Source organism: Hylobates moloch, unplaced genomic scaffold, assembly GCF_009828535.3.
Source record: "Hylobates moloch isolate HMO894 unplaced genomic scaffold, HMol_V3 SCAFFOLD_19, whole genome shotgun sequence".
NCBI classification, from domain to species: domain Eukaryota; kingdom Metazoa; phylum Chordata; class Mammalia; order Primates; family Hylobatidae; genus Hylobates; species Hylobates moloch.
The window spans coordinates 49,607,751-49,629,669 of record NW_026652294.1 but is presented as its reverse complement, the minus strand read 5'-3'; the positions used below and the strand labels follow the sequence as shown (position 1 = coordinate 49,629,669).

The window sequence follows — 21,919 nt, the reverse complement described above, 5'->3', positions numbered from 1 at the left end:
TAATTTTTAACTATATAGTTAATTGCCCATCTTCCCACTAGATTTTTTTTTTTTTTTTTTTGAGACAGAGTTTTGCTCTTGTTGCCTAGGCTGGAGTGCAGTGGTGCGATCTTGGCTCACCGCAACCTCCGCCTTCCAGTTTCAAGCGATTCTCCTGCCTCAGCCTCCCGAGTAGCTGGGACTACAGACATGCGCCACCACGGCCAGCTAATTTTTTGTATTTTTAGTAGAGATGGGGTTTCACCATGTTTGCCAGGATGGTCTCAATCTCTTGACCTCGTGATCTGCCCGCCTCGGCCTCCCAAAGTGTTGGGATTACAGGCATGAGTCACTGCGCCCGGCCTAGAATGTTAATCTCATAAGAATGGGGATTTTGCTTTGCTTTGTTTACTGCTGTCTATTGTTACATAAAGGTGTAATTTTTAAACTAATTTCCCCCACTTGACATGTAAGCAATAATGTCTTATTTCATTTTCAGTCTCTAGCATCCAAAACAGTGCTTGGGACACAATAGGTGTTCAAAATTGTGCTGACAGGGAAGAATAGATGGATAAAAAATTATTTTCACCTTTTTTCCTGTAAAAGATTATTTTGTATTTGTGTTAAATATAAAAAATAAAGTATGTCAAACATGAAAGTTTTCATGCAGGAGTTGGCAAAAGATCACAGCTGGCAAGCTAGGAATGATTTTTATTTTTTTAAATTTATTTCATTTTAATTTATTTTATTTTTGGAGACAGTGTCTCACTCTATCCCCCAGGCTGGAGTGCAGTGGCGCAATCTTGGCTCACTGCAACCTCAGCCTCCCAGGTGCAAGCAATTCTCCTGCCTCAGCCTCCCAAGTCGCTGGGATTACAGGTGTGCACCACCACGCCTGGCTAATTTTTGTATTTTTAGTAGAGACAAGGTTTTGCCATGTTGGCCAGGCTGGCCTCTAACTCCTGACTTCAAGTAATCCACCCGCCTCAGCCTCCCAAAGTGCTGGAGTTACAGGCGTGAGCCACCGCGCCTGGCAAGCTCAGAATGATTTTTAGATTTTTAAAAGGTTTTAGAAACGAAGGATATATGACAGAGACTGATGTGGCCTGCAAAACCTAAAATATTTCTATCTGGTCCTTCACAAAAAAGCTCCTAGAAAATCACTATAAAGTTAACTATGTAATTGTTACATAGGGAGGTAAACTATTTCCAGCAGCTGGAAAACCTACATGCTGTTCCCTGATCACAACTCCCACTACCCTAGAAGTGATCACTTGGCTACTTTTTGTGGTAATCGTTTTCATGTAGTTTAAACTATCCATGTATGAATCCATAAACAAAATAGTTTAGTTTTGCCAGTAAGTAAACTCAGTGTTTAAATCTTAGATATTTTTGTTTTTGGCTGTTCTATCAATTATTAAGAGCGGTGTGTATATTCGTATCTCTCGCTGTGATTGTGGAAGTTATCTGTTTCTTCTTATATTTATATTAAATTTTGTTTTATATATTATGACTCTCTTCATCTCTTTAAAGCTCTTTGCTTTATTTTTTAATTTTAATTTTTATTTTTGAGACAGGTTCTCTCTCTGTTGCCCAGGTTGGAGTTCAGTGCACGATCTCGGCTCACTACAACCTCTGCCTCCTGGGTTCAAGTGATTCTTGTGCCTCAGCCTCCCAAATACCTGGGATTACAGGCATGCATCACCATGCCTAGATAATCTTTTTGTATTTTTAGTTGGGTTTTCTCCATGTTGGCCAGGCTGGTCTGGAACTCCTGGCCTCAAGTGATCTGCCTGCCGTGGCCTCCCAAAGTATTGGGATTACAGGTGTGAGCCCCCGAGCCTGGCTGAAGCCCTTTGCTTTAAATATGGTTTATCTGATATTTAATATATCCAAACCATTGTGAGGTATAACTATTTCCATTCTTAATACTGTCAACTTTGCATTATTATGTTTTCTATCTTTGGCAAATACCATATAATTAGATTTTTTTCTCTTAAGTCTAAAATTTTTTATTATCCTATTTTCATTCAATATAATTACCACTACATTCAGTTTAGATATATCATCGTTTAATGTGTTTTTTATTTATCCTGCCTGTTCTATGTTCCTTTTTCTTTAATTTCTTGCTTTCGTTTAGATTGAATTTTTTTTTTTAAGTCATTTTCTATTTTCCTCCTCTGCTAGTAGCTAGGCTGTCTTTGGTGTTTCTCTTAGAAAGTACCACATACGGCCGGGCGTGGTGGCTCACGCCTGTAATCGTAGCACTTTGGGAGACCTGGGGACCCACGTGGGAAGATTACTCGAGCTCAGGAGTTCGAGACCAGCCTAAGCAATATAGTGAGATCCCTGTCTGTACAAGGCAGGCAAGTCATGAGGTCAGGAGTTCGAGACCAGCCTGGCCAACATGGTGAAACCCTGTCTCTACTAAAAATACAAAAACTTAGCTGGGCTTGGTGGCAGGTGCCTGTAATCCCCGCCACTCAGGAGGCTGAGGCAGGAGAATCTCTTGAACCCGGGAGGCAGAGATTGCAGTGAACCGAGATCGCACCACTGCACTCTAGCCTGGGTGACAGTGTGAGACTCCGTCTCAGAAACAAACAAAAAACAACATTTAAAAATTAGCCAGGCATGGTGGCATGCACCTTGTAGTCCCAGCTACTCAGGTGGCTGAGGCGAGAGGATTCCTTGAGCCTAGGAGGTCGAGGCTGGAGCGAGCCGTGATCACACCACTACACTCCATCCTGGAGCATAGAGTGAGACCCTGTCTCAAAACCCCCAGAAAAGAAAAAATAAAAATAAATTACCACATGCCAAAATTTGAAGTCAGTTGTATCTTCATCCTCTACCAAATAAAATCATGTCCCCAGAACACTGTTTACTCTGCTACTGATTTGGTGGTAGTGGTGTATGTTTTTATTTTGCCTTTTTTTGGTCTCATAAAATATTACTGTTCAGTGCTATCAGTGTTCATTTAGGTTTATCTGTATATTTACCTCTTTGTACTTCTTTCCTTTTTGCATCCTACACCTTCCACCTGGGGTCACCTTCCTTCTGCCTAAGTATTCCTTTAGTATTCTTCTAGAATATATCTGCTAGGGATTAACTCTCTAGGTTTTTGTTTACTGAAATAACTTTATTTTGCTCTTATTCCTGAAAGGCATTTTTGGCTGTGTATATTTTTAGGTTCGGTTTTTTTTTCTTTTAACACAATTGAGCAGTAATTCATTACCATGTTCTAACCCTCCATTGACTATTAAAAAATCAGCTGTCATTTGCTTGTTGTTTCTTTGAAGGTATCTGCTTTTTTTCCCCAGCTGCTTTAAAAGTCTTTAGCTATGGTGTTCTGTAGTTTTATGATGATGTGTCATTTCATTTCTCTTGCTTGTGATTTCTTGGACTTCTGGAATTTGTGGGTTGGTGTCTTTCATCAGTTCTGAATAATTAGCCATTGTCTCTTTGACTATTATCTCTGACTTGTTCTTTTTTTCCTTCTCTTATGAAATTCTAATTAACCATACATTATACTTTCTAATTTTATTACCATGGCTTTTGACTTCTTTTTTTTGTATTTTTGTTCTTCTTGTCTTTATATACTCCATCATGGATAATTTCTTCTTGCCTTTTAGTTCCCAGATCCTGTTTTATTGTTTCTAATTTGCTATTAGCCCTATTGAACTGGTTACTGCCTTTTGAAGAAAAAGAATTACATTTCCTGCAGATATTTTCAAGCCTGTCTTTTATTTTTTAAAATATGGTAGACACAATTATTTTATAATCTGTTTGATAATTCTAGCATCTGAAGCTTTTATGAATCAGTTTCTGGTGTCTCTTGTTTTTTTTAGTTGTTCATGGCTTTATTTCTTTTATGCTTTGTGTTTTAACTGTGTACTCCTCATTGTTCTTGAAAAATTTTTGGGGGGGTTTCTTCAAGATCTAGGATGAATGAAGATGTGTTACTCCAGGGAAAATTTTTATTTGCTCCTTCCAAGTACCTAGAGATTTTACCTCTTTTATATACCACTTTAGTGAATTTATGCCTTATATTTTGTTTAGTTTGTTTATTTTGTTTGCTTATTTCAACGCTAGGAAATATTGATTTGGATTGTGTCAACATTTCTCAAGAGAACCCCCAACTCTTACACTGCCAAGGCAACTTCCTGGCAGCCATCTGAGGGTGGGGGTAATTTTTCTTCTGGTTTACCCTTTCCTTGAGAATGTAGGTAGCTCTTTGGAGGCCCAGCTTGAAGTGGGAAGGGTTTCCTATTGAACCCTCTCCCTTGGGTGGGCTTTGGTCTGTGATTATCTGCTAGATACCATGTTGCCCTGAAAATGGAAATTCAAGATCTGCAGGTGCCCTTAGGCCATATGTGGCTTTGGTGCTTCTTTTACCTGTCTTATGTTCCTAATTTCTCTTAGATTTTGCCCTGGCAGATCCCTAATACTTTATCAACTCTTCAATGCTTTTAATGTTTTTTGTTGTTGTTATTGTTCGCCCATATTTTATCCTATCTGTATAGTTTCTTCCCCCTGCTCCAGGGAGAGGTTGGTTCAAACAGGAAAGGCTATAGCCTACATAGGATATTTACAGAAATGTTTTTAAATCTTTCAATCCTTGGCAGGTATTTATTGAATATGTGGCAGAAGGTTTAATTTTACTGTTGCAGCTCATTCTCCCATGCAGTGAGAATGTTGTCATCAATGGGTATCACAGGTGTTCTGGAGCCTGGGTTTAAACTGTTACATTTGCTGGGGTAGGACTCTACTCATAGATTCAAAAACTAGTTTCTTTGTCAGGATCATTTTACTTTTATTTTTTTGACATGAAAACGTTAAAGAACTGTTCCTGATTAAGGAAAATTATTTCCTTTATTCATGCGGATTATGAAAGTTCAACAATTCAGAAATGGTGAAATAGAAAGTTCCCTCCAAAAGAACTGTTATTAGACAGTATGGTGGGCAAATATTTCTAGACTTTTTGAGTTATACATGGATGTTTATATAATAGGTTTTCTTATTTCCATTGTATTAGTTTATTTAACCAGTATCTTATAAGCATTTGTATTCTACAAATAGTGCTGTAATGAACATCCTTATACATACTTCTTAACTTATGCATTTTTCCCAGATAAATCCCCTAATTGTGATTCCCAAGTCAGAATATAATCATTTAAAAATGTCATCACATAAATTTCTAGAAGGTTATTAGCAGTTTGAGAGTACCAATTTTTTCACACCCTGCTAATACTGAATTTTATCATTGTAACCTTTGCATAAAGAAAAATGCCTTGTTTTAACTTATTATTGTTATTATTGTTCATTAGTTATATATATTTGTTCATTAGTTATATATATTAAACATATGTTTAATGGCCTTTTGGATTTCTCTTTTAATGCTTGTTCAGGTCCTTTGCATATGTCTCTTTTGAAATACTTGTGTGTTTTGGTTTTTGTTTTACTGATAGGTAAAGCATTATTTATTAAGATTTAATAAATTATTTATATTATTAATTTGTTATATTGTAAATATTTTTGCTTGTTTGTAATCTTGTCTTTTAACTTTATGTTGACTTTTACCATTCAGATGTAAAAAAAATTGTAGTAGTTAAATTTATCAGTGTTTTTCCTTTATGACTTATGGGATTTGTCTTATTCTTAGATGTTCCCATATGATGTATTCCTATATGGGGTGTGTGTGTGTGTGTGTGTGTGTGTGTAATTTTTTTTTTGAGACAGGGTCTTGCTGTGTGTGTGTGTGTGTGTGTGTGTTGTGGTGTGTATGTGTATGTGTATATATATGTAATTTTTTTTTTTGAGACAGGGTCTTGCTGTGTTGCCCAGGCTGGAGTGCAGTGGTGTGATCTTGGCTCACTGCAGCCTCTGCCTCCTGGATTCAAGTGATTCTGATGCCTCAGCTTCCCAAGTAGCTGGGACTACAGGCATGTGCCACCATGCCCAGCTAATTTTTGTATTTTTAGTAGAGACAGGGTTTTGCCACATTGGCCAGGCTGGTCTTAAACTCCTGACCTCAAGTGATTTGCCCATCGCGGCCTCCCAAAGTGCTGGGATTACAGGCATGAGCCACTGTGCCCCGCCCATGGTTTATATTTTTAATGTCATGTTTAAAAAGTCCTTTACCACTAGAAAATTCTAAAAGCATTTGTTTATTTTTTCTTCTTGTAATTTTTTATATGTGATAAAAGGTAGGAATCTACTTTTCCCTTTTTTTCTAATATCTGCACAAATGTCCTACCATCTTTTTAGTAAGTTCCTGCTAATACAAAATGCACATTAATCACAACTTATATATCTATATTATATAGATCTGTTTCTGAATTCTGTATTCTGTGCCACTGGTCAATCTGTCTGCTTCTGTATCTGTATGATACTGTTTTAGTTAATGTAACATTGTAGTATGTTTTGATATCTGGTCAAGTTTCTCTGATACTTTTTCTGAAAAATTATGTGGCTGATTATGATTATTTTTTTAAGTGAATCTTAGAATTTATTGTGAAATTCTACAAAAACAACTGCCCAAGAAAGCATGAGAGAGAACTTGGATGACCACTATACCACCATAAGACTATCCCTTGGAAGAGAAAAAGGCGAAACACAAAATTAAAAACATTAAACTTGGGTTTTAGAGAAATTTGATGTTTGTAGAATCTGAACCCAGGAACATGATATTACCATTTAATTTAGATCATCTTTTATATTCATCTGTGAAGCGGTATAGTTTTTCTTCATAGGTGTTCTGCATGTTTCTTAAGTTTGCTTTCAAGTATTTTACAGGTTTTTGTTTGCTACTTTGAATCTGCTTTTCCTTCTTTTATATGCTCTGATTAAAATCAGTTGGGGAAGCTGTCGATTTTAGTGTATTTATTTTGTATTTGGCCATCTTACTGAACTCCTTTTAATTGTTATAGTAGTTTTTCCATTGATTTGCTTGGTTTCCTTTGTGAATGGTTATATCATCCAAAAATGACACTAAAAATCTTTAATTTCTAATATTTTTACGTCTTTTTTCTTTTTTATATTGGCTAAAACTTTCATAATAACGTTTAATATGAGAATATGTTACTTTTGTTTTCTAGCTTTAATGAAAGCGTCTCCAGTCTTAGCACCATTAATTATGATATTTTAATTTTTGAAAAACATACTTTTCATTGCATTAAAAGTGGATAATTCCAGTCTTTTTTTTTTTTTTTTTTTTTTTGAGATAGAGTCACGCTCTGTTACCCAGGCTGGAGTGCAGTGGTGCAATCTGGGCTCACTGCAACTTCCGCCTCCTGGGTTTAAGCGATTCTTCTGCCTTAGCCTCCCGAGTATCTTGGATTACAGGTGCCCACCACCATGCCTGGCTAATTTTTGTATTTTTAGTAGAGATGGGTTTCACCACGTTGGCCAGGCTGGTCTTGAACTCCTGACCTCAAGTGATCCGCTTGCCTTGGTCTCCCAAAGTACTGGGATTACAGGCATGAGCCATTGTGCCTTGCCAATTCCAGTCTTTTAAGAGTTGCCTAACAGTGTGCGTATCCTTTTTGGTATCCAACAGGAAGAATCTTAATTTATCCCTCCCTAAAGTTAATGTAATGAATTACATTAGTAGATTTGCTAATGTTGAATCATTTTTAGGTTTCTGGAGTAAGTTATGCGTAATTGTGGTGTATTATCCTTTTAGTATACTGTGGAACTTGTTTTGCTTGTATTTATTTTAGATTTTTGCATCTAAATATAGTACAGTGAGAATAGAATTGAGAGTGAAATAAGCTTCACCTATAAAGTCACGGGACAGGCCACGCACGGTGGCTCATGCCTGTAATCCCAGCACTTTGGGAGGCCGAGGCGGGCAGATCACCTGAGGTCAGGAGTTCGAGACCAGCCTGGCCAACATGGTGAAACCCCGTCTCTACTAAAAATACAAAAAAATTAGCCAGGCATGGTGGCAGGCACCTGTAATCCCAGCTACTTGGGAGGCTGAGACAGGAGAATCGCTTGAACCCAGGAGGCAGAGGTTGCGTGCAATGAGAGCAGAGACTCCATTGCACTCCAGCCTGGGCGACAAGAATGAAACTCCATCTCAGAAAAAAAAAAAGAAAAAAGAAAAAAAAGTCGTGGGACAGTGTCTTAATTTTCATTTACCTACAGGATAGAAATAATATTTCCTGTGTAGGGTTGAGGGCATTATGAAGTTGATTTGTAGAATTCTACAAAGTAATGTGTGAATTCAGACTCTCATAAATATAGAACCATTAAAATGTAATGTCAAAGAATTTGAGTAAAATAGTCACATTGTTAGGTAGGTTATAATACAATGATAATGTTGGTATGCTCTCCATAATTATTTTTAGAGAGGCCTTTTTAAAGAAACAATTCATCTTATATTTGATAACTGTTTTTAACCCGTTGTATGTTTGGGCAGTATCAGATTATCTTTCTCACGTCATTTGTGTGTTTCTTTACTGTTTTCCAGCGACGAGTAGAACAGCCCCTCTATGGTTTAGATGGCAGTGCTGCAAAGGAGGCAACGGAGGAGCAGTCTGCTCTGCCAACCCTCATGTCAGTGATGCTAGCAAAACCTCGTCTTGACACAGAGCAGCTGGCACAAAGGGGAGCTGGCCTCTGCTTCACTTTTGTTTCAGTGAGTACAAAGCCTAAGTTAATTCAGATCCTTTCCATTGCCCTAGCGCTCCTTGATGAAGTTGGATTAATTATTTTGGTAGAGAGATAAGGACATTTCTAATACTTTTTTTTTTTTTAAATGTGATCTCTCCTTATCATCATTCCCAAACATGTCTAATTCTACATCACTTCTAAATATATTGTGTTTTTCCCAGTCTCCCTTGGTTCAAGCTCCTGAGGGAGACTGCTTTGTCAAAGCCTGAACCCATAATGGGAAGGAAGGAAAGCATAATCTTAGACTGACAAAGAAGAAAATACAGATCAAATTCCATTAGTAACCAAGATATAATTAAAAATAGACTCTCCAAGTTCCAGCCATCATCTATGTAAGTTAATATTCAAGTCAGTACAGTTTTAGTATGTAGGCAGGCATTCTCACAGCAAGGTTACTGGTCATTTACCCCGTGTAGTATTTGGGCGATGTACACACTTGCTTTCTCACCCTTCAGAGTGTTGGTACACTTACCTTTCTCAGGAATATTTGGCTACCTGTTTGCTCCTTTCAGCTTACTTCTTTCTCTATCTTTGAAGAACAAGAATTTAAGTATTATGAAAGTTTGACCTCATTTCATAAGGCGCTATGAGTGCAATTTGAACCAAATGTTACTTTTCCTGGTTTCTGGGCCCTACCGGGTCACCTGTTTTTTGCCAAGGGTGCCAGAGTAACAGAAAGCCCTGTCACCCTATTCCTATTCCACTTTCGGGGGCATCTTTCAGAACTAAGTCACCACTCATCCAAATTTTGTCCCTCTTACTGGTTCATTTTTGTCCAGTTATAATCTAAGTTTCCTGTTTATTTGCCCTATGGTATCTATTAAGTCTTCAATCCACACTCCACCAACTGTGTTCAAAAAGATGCTGAAAATAGTGGGTGTCTTAAGAAAAGGAAATAGAAATAATAAAACAGTTAACCAGATAGCAAACTATTGTGCATGATGTGGAATGTTTTCTCATAGTTATGATAGCTTTACCTTAAGAAAGAGATACAATGCTCCTTGAATAACGTCATTTCATTCAACATGGTTTCGTGATAGTGTTAATTAGACACTGTGAGCTGACGCCACTGCCTGTGTGGAGTTTGCATGTTTTCCCCATGTCTGTGTGGGTTTCCTTAGGGCACTCTGGTTTCCTCCCGTATCCCAGAGATGTGTGCATTAGGTTCATTGGTGTGTCTACGGAGTCCCAGTCTGAGTGAGTGTGGGTGTGTGTGTGCAACAGAATGGCTTCCTGTCCAGGTCTGGTTTCTGCTTGCACCCTGAGCTGCCTGGGATAGGCTCTGGCTATTCACCACTCTGTACTGGAATAAACAGATAAATCATTATCTTACTTGTTTTTATTAATCTTACTTAAATGTATGTAGAGCCCACTTTTATTTCAGTGTTTAATGTTAGAAGTGTTTTGATCTTTAATCATCAAAGGAATGGGGAAACTTCTTGTGTGAAGACAGTATAGTCCTATCCCCAGGTAACAAAGGAAATATACATACTTTAAAAATGGGAGAATTGACCTATATAATATTGTGAGAGGGACTGACAGCAGTATGGAATAGTTTCTTTGAGAATGCAGTATGCTATAGTATTGTTCTAAAGAATGTACGTGTGTCATTCACACATTTCAAGATTGTTAATGTTTATCATACACTTACGTTTGTTAAATATTTGTTTTTTTTGTTTGTTTGTTTGTTTGTTTTAGACGGAGTCTGGTTCTGTCGCCCAGGCTGGAGTGCAGTGGTGTGATCTCGGCTCACTGCAAGCTCTGCCTCCCGGGTTTATGCCATTCTCCTGCCTCAGCCTCCCGAGTAGCTGGGACTACAGGCACCCACCACCATGCCCGGCTAATTTTTTGTATTTTTATTAGAGATGGGGTTTCACCATGTTAGCCAGGATGGTCTCAATCTCCTGACCTCGTGATCTGCCCACCTCGGCCTCCCAAAGTGCTGGGATTACAGGCATGAGCCACCGCACCCAGCCTTTGTTAAATCTTTATCTTGGATCTTGCTTTTCCAGGAAAAACCTTGGATAATTAGGGAGTTATTTGTCTTTTGGTCATTTTTAAGGCAATTAAATGACCTCTTTTTCACTTGAGAGGAGTTCCCTTTGTTTACTCCACAAATACGTACTGAGTGCCCACCGTGTATTGAGCACATAGTTAAATACACAAGATTTGGTCAGCAAGAACTTGTTCTCCTTTTCATCTTCTGTAAAAAGTATGGTTATGCAGGCTTGTGGTGGATGCACGTGAAGGACTCAGTCCTATCAGCTGACACAGTCTGCTATCAGAGGAGTAGCAGATGCTGTAGCCACGTTGTTCTCATGTGGAAAGAGGTGGCAGAGACGAATAACAAAATGATCATGTATGAAGAAGGAACATGGAAACAGTATGAAAACCAAAAGTCTAAATGCTCTGGTACAGTTTGTTTCTCTTTGCTTCTCAGCAGTGCCAGCCAGCATATAAGCTTAGTAGTATAAGGAAAGAAAATAGTAAAAGAGTTAGTATTAATATACAACAATTGTAAATCAGCAAAGGAAAGCAGATTCCTAGAAAAGTAGGCAAAGACTGTTTTTGAAAAGAAAGCAAGTGGCTAATAACATGAAATAACGCTCAATTTTGGCCATAGAGAAGTGCAAAATAAAACAAGATAACATTTTTGACCTAGCAAATTGGCAAGGATTAATAAATTTGATAGTTCTGGTGTAGGTGATGGTTTAGAGATACATTCAGTTTTATTCTGTCTATAAATTGTTGAAGTCATGTGGACAACTTGGTAATGTATCTCAATGTTAAGTTTACATATCCTTGGGTCCAGAAATTCCATTCCCATAAAATTACACAAAGATATTTATTGAGGTATTGTTTATCGTTGCAAAAAATCTGGAAGCAGTTTCCCTTCCAGTATTTCAGAGGATAATGACCTTTGCATCAGAACTCATCTGACGTAATTCATTAGCGACTGTTGATCACTTCTTTCTTCTCTAAGCATACAGTCTTCACTCGGCTTCCATTCGATTTTTCTCACATCCTCTATCTCTGAACATTAGAGTGTTCCAGGGCTCTGTCTTCAGACTCATTTATCTACCTTCATTTTCTTCTTAACCTCCCTCTCTCTCTTTTTTTTTTTTTTTTTCAATTGAGACAGGGTCTCACTCTGTTGCCCAGGCTGGAGTGCAGTGGTGCAATCTCAGCTCACTCCAACCTCCATCTCCTGGGCTCAGGTGATTTCCCCACCTCAGCCTCCCAAGTAGCTGGGAGTACAGGCGTCTGCTACCATGCCTGGATGATTTTTGTTTTTAGTAGAGACAGTTTTGCCATGTTGTCCAGGCTGGTCTCAAACTCCTGACCTCAAGTGATCCTCCCGCCTCGGCCTCCCCAAAGTTCTGGGATTACAGACAGGAGCCACCACACCCAGCCTTCTTAATCTCATCTAGTTCCTTTGTTATTAAAACTTAACTCCTATGTGCAGAGGACTTCCAAGTTTATGCGTCTAGCCCAGAGCTCTGCCCTGAATTTCAGGCCTGTGTCAGTTGCCTCCAGTCATTTCCTTTTTATGTCTAACAAACATATCAAATTTAACATGTTCAAAACTGAACTCTTCCTTCTGTTCCCCACCTGAAACTCATTTCTCCTACAGCCACCTTTCTCCTCCTCCTCCTCCTCCTCCTCTTCCTCCTCTTCTTCTATTTTCTTCTTTCTCCTTTCTTCTTTCTTCTTTCTTCTTTCTTTTTTTTTTTTAAATAGAGACAGGGTATTAGTGTGTTACCTAGGCTGTTCTCGAACACCTGAACTCAAGTAATCCTCCCACTTTGGCCTCCCAAAGTGCTGGGATTTTAGGTGTGGGCCACTATGCCTGACCTCCACAGCCTTCTACATCTCAATAACTGTCAACTTTTCTCCTTCTAATTGTTACAGCTAAAATCCTTGGAGTCATTCTTGTCTTTCTCTTCTTTTTATATTACATGCCAAATCTAAATCTATCAGTAAAGTTTATTGATTTTACCTTCAAAATATGTTCAGAATTTTTTTTTTTTTTTTGAGACAGAGCCTTGCTTTGTTACCCAGGCTGGAGTGTAGTGGTGCAATCTGGGCTCACAGCAACTTCCACCTCCCAGGTTCAAGCTGGTTCTCCTGCCTCAGCCTCCCAAGTAACTGGGATTACAGGCGCATACCACCATACCCAGCTGATTTTTGTATTTTTAGTAGAGATGGGGTTTCACCATGTTGGCCAGGCTGATCTTGAACTCCTAACCTCAGGTGATCCACCCACCTTGGCCTCCCAAAGTGCTGAGATTACAGGCATGAGCCACTGCATCCGGCCTATGTTCAGAATTTTACCACTTCTAATTCTCTTCACTACTGCCACTCCAACTTAAACCATTGTCTCCCACTGAGATAACTGGACCCATTGCTTTGACCTTTGTTTTCTTTTAATCTGTTCTTAACAAAGCAGAGTGATTGTGTTGAAACATAAGTCCAGTCATGCCACTCCCCTGTTGAAAAGTCCTTAAAGTGGCCCTGCATGGTTTGTTTTCCTCCACCCTGACATGTTTTACTACTATTTTCCTTTCTTATCAGATTCCATGCACACTAGCCACCTTCTTTTCTCAAATACTCTCTCTCAGTGATGCTCTCACCTTGTGGCCTTTGTGTTGGCTGTTGCCTTTGCCCTAACATTCTTCACCCATATATCATCATGCCCCGCTCTCTCAGTTCCCTCTGGTTTCTGCTTATATTTACCCTATTAGAGAGGCCTACCCTGGCCACACTATAAAATAGCAACATCTCCCCACCCACCCCACCTGTTATTGAGCTCCTAGGCTTTGCGTTGTTTTTCTCCTTAGTCTGCACCAGCTGAAGTACTTTGATGGACTTTTGTCTGACTTTCCCCCACTGGAATGTAAGCTTCATCAGGTCAAGGACTTTGCTTTGTTCACTTGTGTATCCCCAATGCCCAGAACGGGACCTGCTCTAATAGGCACTCAGTGTTGCATGAGTTAGTAAAAGCATTCTTTATAGAGGGACTGGTTAAATGAATTGTAATACATTTGTACAGTGGAATGCTATCCAGCTGACAAAAGAAGTGAGGTAGCTGTATATACACCAGTGAAAGATTTCTAAATATGTGTTGATAAAAATAGCAGGTGGCAGAATATTAAGAATTTGATCTTTTAAATGTTTAAAATTATTACATAATTCTATGTTTTAACATAGGAAATTTAAGGTTTTATATTTAAGAGAGAGGTCTCGCTATGTTGCCCAGGCTGGGGTACAGTGGCCATTCACAGGTGCAATCATAGCATTATAGCATACTGTAGCCTTGGAACTTCTGGGTTCAAGCAATTCTCTTGCCTCAGTTTCCAGAGTAGCTGCAACTAGAGATTGCACCACTGCACTCCAGCCTGAGTGACAAAGTGAGACTCAGTCTCAAAGAAAAAAAAAATTAGTATTTGGACTCACAGTCTAGTGCTCATTCTGTACCACCACACTAGCTCCCAGTATGAAGACTATCTGTACAAAGACAATATATATCAGGCTAGAGAATAAGATATCTGAGCTGACCTCTTACTTTTAACTTTATGACATTGCAACATACATAAAGATCCAGGAAGAAGGGAGATGTAGAGGGATTAGAAAAAGGTCATTTCCTTCTCTATTGGTGAGAATGTCGTCAGGGAAAATCATAAGCAAATAATTTCCTAAATTATAAAAATAGAACATGCACATGACCCACAAGAAATTGAGGAGATGGAGAAGAGTACAATTCTTCCCTTGGATTTCTCAGAGAGATAACTACTGTTAACAGTTTGTGTTTTGGATTTTCTAATGATTACCATCTTAATGTCAAATAATATGTTCCTTATTTAATCTTATTTATTTATTTATTTATTTATTGGTAGAGACAGGGTCCCACTGTGTTGCCTAGGCTGGTCTTGAACCATCCTCCTGCCTTGGCCTCTCAAAGTGTGGGGATTACAGGCTTGAGCCACTGTACCTGGCCTTATTTAATCAACTTTAAGTAAGATCTATTTACTCCTCATTATGAAAGACAAATTTAACATAACTTTCACCCAGTCTTTCTTTCTTTTTCAGTTGTTTAGTTATGTTACAGTATGAGTGTTTGATATTTAGTTTGTTATTTTAACTACAATTGAGTCTTTTCTGCTTTGTAAATTATTCCAAGACTTGAAAACAAGGAACATTTACAATATTATGATTGTTTCATTGTTGGGCATTGCAAAACCAAATGATTTTACTGGACTCACTGAAAAGAAGAGAGACATTGAATTAGTTTAGATTGAAACAGTTCTAGTCGTCAAGGTCTACTGGATCTTTTTTTCCCTTAATGGCAAGTCTGTTGTTTCCTTAAAACTTGTGTCTTTTAACATTATGCAGATGTTCTTCAAAACTTGCTTTTTTAAAAAAGTAGTTTGCTTTTTTTATGCCAAAGTGTTTTAAAATACAATTCAGAAATCTTGACCTCCTATCTCTAAATAATTAAATAGGCATTTTTAAAAAACGTGTGTTAACATTTTGCTAGATAGTGAAATTAACATTATAACATATCTATTAGCATCTATAAAATAGAACTTTGTTCTCATCATCTGCGCCTGTTGCTCTACACTGACATACAGTTCTGCTAGAAAGAACAGGCTAAATGCTTAGTTCTTTCCTTTTGATTACTAATGAGGCTTTTACATTTTTTTAACTTTTAAAGTAGGGAGTTGTTCGATAGCTGTGCCAAATGGTGACAAATAGCTTTCTCTTCTTTGATTATCATGGCTTCATGGATTTTCATGGGTGTACATCAGTAAAGAGAATCATTCTTTTTTGGTGCCAGTTGTTCACGGCTTTATCCTTTTACCAGTTGATGGACATTTAGGCTGTTTCCACTTTTGGCTATTATGAATGATGTTGCTATGAACATTCATGTATAAGACTTTGTGTAGACATACGTTTTCGTTTCTTTTGGATATATGCTGGAGAGTGAAATTGCCAGGTCATATGGTAACTGTTTTTGAGGAACTGCCAGACTCTTCCACAGCAGCTGCACCATTTTACATTCCCCGCAGTAGTACATTCCAATTTCTCCATGTCCTTGCTATTGTCTCTCTTTTTCATTATAGCCATCCTAGTGGGTGTAAAGTGGCATCTCATTGTGGTTTTGATTTGCATTCCCCAAAAAACTGGTGATGTTGAGCATTTTTTCATTTGCTAATTGGGCTTTTGTGCATCTTCTTTGGAGAGATCACTATTCAAATCCTTTACCCATTTTTTAATAGTGTTGCCTTCATTGTTAAGTTCTAAGCATTCTTTATATATTCTGAATATTAGATCTTTGTCAACTATATGATTGGTAAAGGTTTTCTATTCTGTGGGTGGTCAGTTTACTTCTTGACGGTGTCCTGCGAAGCACAGAAGTTTTTAATTTTGAGAAAAGTTCAATTTATCTGTTTTTTTCTTTTGTTGCTTATGCTTTTAGTGTTGTAGCCAAGGCTTCACCTAACCTAAAGTCAAGAAAATTTACTCTTATATTTTCTTCTATGTGTTTTATACTTTTAGCTCTTATATTTAGATCTTTTTTCCGTCTTGTGTTAATTTTTCTGTGTGGTATGAGGAAGGAGTTCCAACTTCATTTTTTTTGCATGTGTATATCCTATTGTCCCAGCACCATTTGTTGAAAATACTGTGCTTTTACCATTGAACCGTCGGCACCATTTTCAAAAATCAACTGACTTACAGCAAGGGGTTTATTTATGGACTCTGAATCCTGCTCCATCTGTATGTTTGTTATATTAGCCCATTCTCACACTGCTACAAAGAACTACCTGAGACTGGGTAATTTATGAAGAAAAGAGATTTAATTAACTCACAGTTCTGCAGGCTTAACAGGAAGCATGACTGGGAGGCCTCAGGAAACTTACAATCATGGGAGAAGGTTAAGGAGAAGCAAGCACCTTCTTCTCAGGAAAGAGAGTGAGAGAGTGAAAGGGAAAGTGCCATGCACTTTTAAACCATCAGATCTCGTGAGAACTCACTCACTATCATGAGAACAGCAAGCGGGAAATATGCCCTCATGATCCAATCAGCTCCCACCAGACCCTTCTCCTGACATATGAGTACAATTTGACATGAAATTTGGGTGGGGACACAGAGCCAAACCATATCACCTGTCTTTATGCCAGGACCACACTGTCTGAATAACTGTAGCTTTGTAATAAGTCTTGAAATTGGCAAGTGCGAGCCTTCCAACTTTGTTGGGTTTCAAGATTGTATTGGCTGTTTGGGATCTCTTGCATTTCCCTATGATTTTTAAGATCAGCCTTTCAGTTTCTATAAATAAACCAGATAGGATTTGATAGCAATTCTGTTGAATCCGTAGATCAATTTGAGAAGTATTGCCTTTTTAACAGTATTAAGTCTTTCAGTCCATGAACACAAAATATCTATTTAGGACCCTTTGATTTCTTTCAACAATGTTTTGCAACTTGCAATATGTAGTCCTATATTTCTTTTGTTAAAATTATTCCGAAATATTTATTCTTTTTACGCTATTGCAAATGGAATAGTTTTCTTAGTTTTATTTTCAGATTGCTCATTGCCAGAGTATAGGAATACAATTGATTTTTGTATGTTGATCTATCATGATCGGGTCTTGCTCTTTCACCTAGGCTGGAGTGCAGTGGTGCGATCTCAGCTCACTGCAACCTCCGCCTCCCGGGTTCAAGCGATTCTCCTGCCTCAGCCTCCCGAGTAGCTGGGATTATAGGCGCCTGCCACTACACCCAACTAATTTTTTGTATTTTTAGTAGAGATGGGGTTTCACCATGTTGACCAGGCTGGTCTTGAACTCCTGATCTTGTGATTCACTCACCTCAGCTTCCCAAAGTGCTGGGATTGTTTTAAAGGTTTAAGCAAGTTTTCAAACGTTAATTGTAAAGAAAATTCTGTGTGTAAACATATTAGCTAAGGTTAAAAAGGTATCATCCAGTTTTTCTGGGACATCGTTGTCTTTCTTGTTCATGATTTTTAAGGGAAATGTGAGGTCTTTAAAAATAAATATTACATTAGCCAGGCGTGGTGGTGTGCACCTATAATCCCAGTTATTTGGGAGGCTGAGGCAGGAGAATTGCTTGAACCCAGGAGACAGAGGTTGCAGTGAGCTGAGATTGTGCCACTGCACTCCAGCCTGGGTGACAGAGCGAGAGACTGTCTCAAAAAAAAAGAGAAAAAGTAGCATGTTTACTGTATGTTTTTCAGAGGTGGTCATTTTTTTGGTTAAGAAAGTTCCTCTCTTTTTTTTTTTTTTTTTTTTTAAAGACAGGGTCTCATTTTGTCACCCAGGCTGTTGGAGTGCAGTGGCCTGATTGTGGCTCACTACAGCCTCAACTGCTTGGGCCCAAGCCATCCTCCCACCTCAGCCTCACCAAATAGCTGGGACTACAGGTGCGTGCCACCATGCCCGGCTGATTTTTTGTTTGTTTGTTTGTTTGTTTTGTTTGTTTTTTGAGCAAAGTCTTCCTTTGTCACTGAGGCTGGAGTGCGGTGGCATGGATCTCGGTTCAGTGCAACCTCTGCCTCCTGGATTCAAGCAATTCTCCTGCCTCAGCCTTCTGAGTAGCTGGGATTACAGGCGCACACCGCTATGCCTGGCTAATTTTTGTATCTTTAGTAGAGACGGAGTTTCACCATGTTGGCTAGGCTGGTCTTGAACTCCTGACCTCAAGTGATCTGCCCGCCTTGGCCTCCCCGAATGCTGGGATTACAGGCATGAGCCATCACACCATGCCCTGATTTCTTTTGTAGAGACAGGGTTTTGCCACGTTGGCCAGGCTGGTCTGGAACTCCTGAGCTCAAGCTATCAGCTCGCCTTGGCCTCCCAAAGTACTATGATTATAGGCGTGAGCCACTGCACCTGGCTGAGAAAGTTCCCTATTCTGAGTTTGGTGATTGTTTTTTGTGTTTTTTTTTTTTTAAATAATGGAAAGGGTTTTTTATTTCAGAGAAATTTTGTTTTACTGTTTCTTTGATTATTTCATTTCCTCTGTTCTTTACTCTAGAAAGCCATTAGATAGTTTCAGGGTCTCTGTGCTATTCATGTTTCTTTTCTTTTGTGCTCCATTTAACCTTTTGTTTTATCTTCTGGGAGATTTTCTTATTTTCTTTTTTTTTTTTTTTGAGACTGAGTCTTGCCCTGTCACCCAGGCTGGAGTGCAGTGGCACGATCTTGCCTCACTGCAACCTCTGCCACCCGGGTTCAAGCAATTCTCCTGCCTCAGCCTCCCGAGTAGCTGGGACTATAGGCACATACCACCACACCCAGCTAATTTTTAAAAATATTTTTAGTAGAGACGGGGGTTTCACCATGTTGGCCAGGCTGGTCTCGAACTCCTGACCTCAGGTGATCCACCCGCCTCGGCCTCCCAAAGTGCTGGGATTACAGGCGTGAGACACTGCACCCGGCCTCTTCTGGGAGATTTTCTTGACATTGTCTTTTAGGTTACTGGCTGTGTATTCAGCTGTGTCCATTTTGATATTTAACCCACCTATTAAATTTTTAAACTTTGATAATCTTATTTTGTCAATTTAATTATTCATGTTCTTTACTTTTTAAATTTTTGTAGCTACAGTATCCTTTTGATCTTCTCTGAACCTATTTTATTTTTTTCATAAGACCCTTTAATACAGTTATCTAAATGCAGAGTTTCAGTTTATGAAATGAACCAAAGCAGTTTGTCATTTCATACTATAAAATATTGAAAATCAAGGGCTAAACTGATACTTTACTTTTAGAGTTGTTTATTCAATTATCTGTTTTAACTCTATGATTAGGTATTGTTTTTTCATCTTGGATTTTTCCTTTTGTGCTGTTGGGGTTGTCTTGAAAATGTATTTAGCTTAGCTGAATGAGGGATTAGAGTGATTAATATAGGTTGTTGGCATGGACTTTTTTTTTTTCTTTTTGGTAACATAGTCTCTTTGTTTTCCAGTTTTGCATTTCTAGATTTACAGCATTTTTTTCTCTAACGGATCTGAGCATTGTCACATGAATTCCCTATATTGTGTAGTACCTTTTACCTTTTGAAAACATTGTTTTCATTTTCATGAGGATTTTCTGCTTCCCAACTGAGGAATTTCCTAACTGCCTACTTCCTCAGTTAACTTTTGCATTTTTACTTATCAATGAGCTATTTATATGTGTACTTTTACAGAAAGCTTTAATTTGGAAACATCACAATCACTTTCTAACACCCTTAGTTTGCTGGAGGACAACTTAGAATCAGAAATAAGCATATTTAAACCCATATACCATATATCAAGAAATCTGCAAAGGGCCTTTTAGATCCCTCTTCTATGGGATCTGGCAACACAGAGCCATTCCTACAACTCCCAAAAGCAGATCTCTATCCAGCACAGACAGACCCAGGTAGGCTGATGATCAATAACCAGTGGAGGGGTATATTTGCTGCATAGGAATAAATGCTAACCTTAGATAGTCTATGATTCCCCTTTGTCTTCTCTATTTCTCTGATGGTATCTCATTGTTTGTATTATATTCAGAACTTGCATTATGGGTATTTAAAGTCCTTTGGAACGTGCTTTAAGTGTTTGAGGCTTTTCTTTCCCCTTCTAGTGTACTGGAGCAGAAATGCTTATACTGCAGCATGGTGTTAAGGAAAGTGCGCACACTGTTTTTTGTTTATGGTATTCCACGGAAGTTAAGTGCACACACTTTGAACTTCCTAACTGCCTACTTCCTCAGTTAACTTTTGCATTTTACTTATCATTGGGCCATATATATATATGTGTGTGTGTGTGTGTGTGTGTGTGTGTCTTTTTTATTTTTATTTTTATTTTTTTGAGTCGGAGTCTCACTCTGTCACCCAGGCTGGAGTGCAGTGGTGACTCAACTCACTACATCCTCTGCCTGCCAGGTTCAAGTGATTCTCCTGCCTCAGCCTCCCGAGTAGCTGGGACTACAGGCGTGCATCACCACACCTGGCTAATTTTTTATATTTTTAGTAGAGACGTGGTTTCACCATATTGGCCAGGCTGGTCTTGAACTCCTGACCTCGTGATCTGCCTTCCCTGGCCTCCCAAAGTGACAGGATTACAGGCATGAGCCACTGCACCCGGCCCTATGTGAGCTTTAATTTAGAAATATCTCACTAAATCACTTTCTAACACCCTCAGTTTGCTGGAAGAAAACTTAGAATCAGATATAAGCATATTTAAACCAATATACCATATATCTAGAAATCTGTAGAAGTGTCTTTTAATCATTTGATTGTTTTCTTTTTTTTTTTTTTTTTTTGAGATGGAGTCTTGCTCTGTCCCCCTGGCTGGAGTGCAGTGGCATGATCTCGGCTCACTGCAACCTCCGCCTCCTGGGTTAAAGCAATTCTCTTGCCTCAGCCTCCCGAGTAGCTGGGATTATAGGCACCCGCCCCTACGCCCAGATTATTTTTTTTGTATGTTTAGTAGAGACGGGGTTTCACCATGTTGGCCAGGCTGGTCTTGAACTCCTGACCTCATGATCCGCCCACCTCGGCCTCCCAAAGTGCTAGGATTACAGGCGTGAGCCACTGCGCCCAGTCTAATCATTTGATTCTTATTCGTTCTTATTATAAATATAGTTCAAACAGTCATTTGTATAGAAACACATTGTAGGGCCGGGCGCGGTGGCTCACGCCTGTAATCCCAGCACTTTGGGAGGCTGAAGTGGGCGGATCATGAGGTCAGGAGATCAAGACCATCCTGGCTAACACAGTGAAAACCCCGTCTCTACTAAAAAAAAAATACAAAAAATTAGCTGGGAGTGGTGGCGGGCGCCTGTAATCCCAGCTACTCGGGAGGCTGAGTCAGGAGAATGGCGTGAACCTGGGAGGCAGAGCTTGCAGTGAGCCGGAAAAAGTAAACCCCAACTTCAAAAAAAAAAAAAAAAAAAGTAAAAAAATAAAAATAAAAAATAGAAACACATTGTAAAAGGAGAGGATTGTAAAAGCAATCAAATGATAACTGAAGGAAAGAATGCTTGTATCCTAGTGCATTATAATACTTGAGGTTCATAATGATGACCCTTAATTAGTAAGGAAAGATTAGATTTGCTGCATTCTAGAGTAGAGAACATTTTTAGTTATTTGGAATTATATAGACTTGGCACTCCCCCCGCGACCCCCACCGCAAGACGGAGTCTTGCTCTGTCACCCAGGCTGGAGTGCAGTGGCATGATCTCAGCTCATTGCAGCCTCCCCCTCCCGGGCTC

The 21,919-nt window shown here is 38.9% G+C and overlaps 1 protein-coding gene across 8 annotated transcripts in view; it reads left to right on the top strand.

Annotated features, from left to right (window-relative positions):
* The window catches only part of TLK2 (tousled like kinase 2), a 137,993-nt gene that overhangs the window by 49,628 nt on the left and 66,446 nt on the right, over window positions 1–21,919 (top strand). For all 8 annotated transcript variants that reach the window (XR_009211212.1, XM_032139089.2, XM_032139091.2 and 5 more), the window contains one exon: window positions 8,453–8,620. Coding sequence is in view for 7 of the 8 variants with exons in the window: in XM_032139089.2 (XP_031994980.1) it covers window positions 8,453–8,620 (168 nt within the window). In the remaining variant the exon portion in view is untranslated. The remainder of the gene's footprint in view (window positions 1–8,452; window positions 8,621–21,919) is intronic.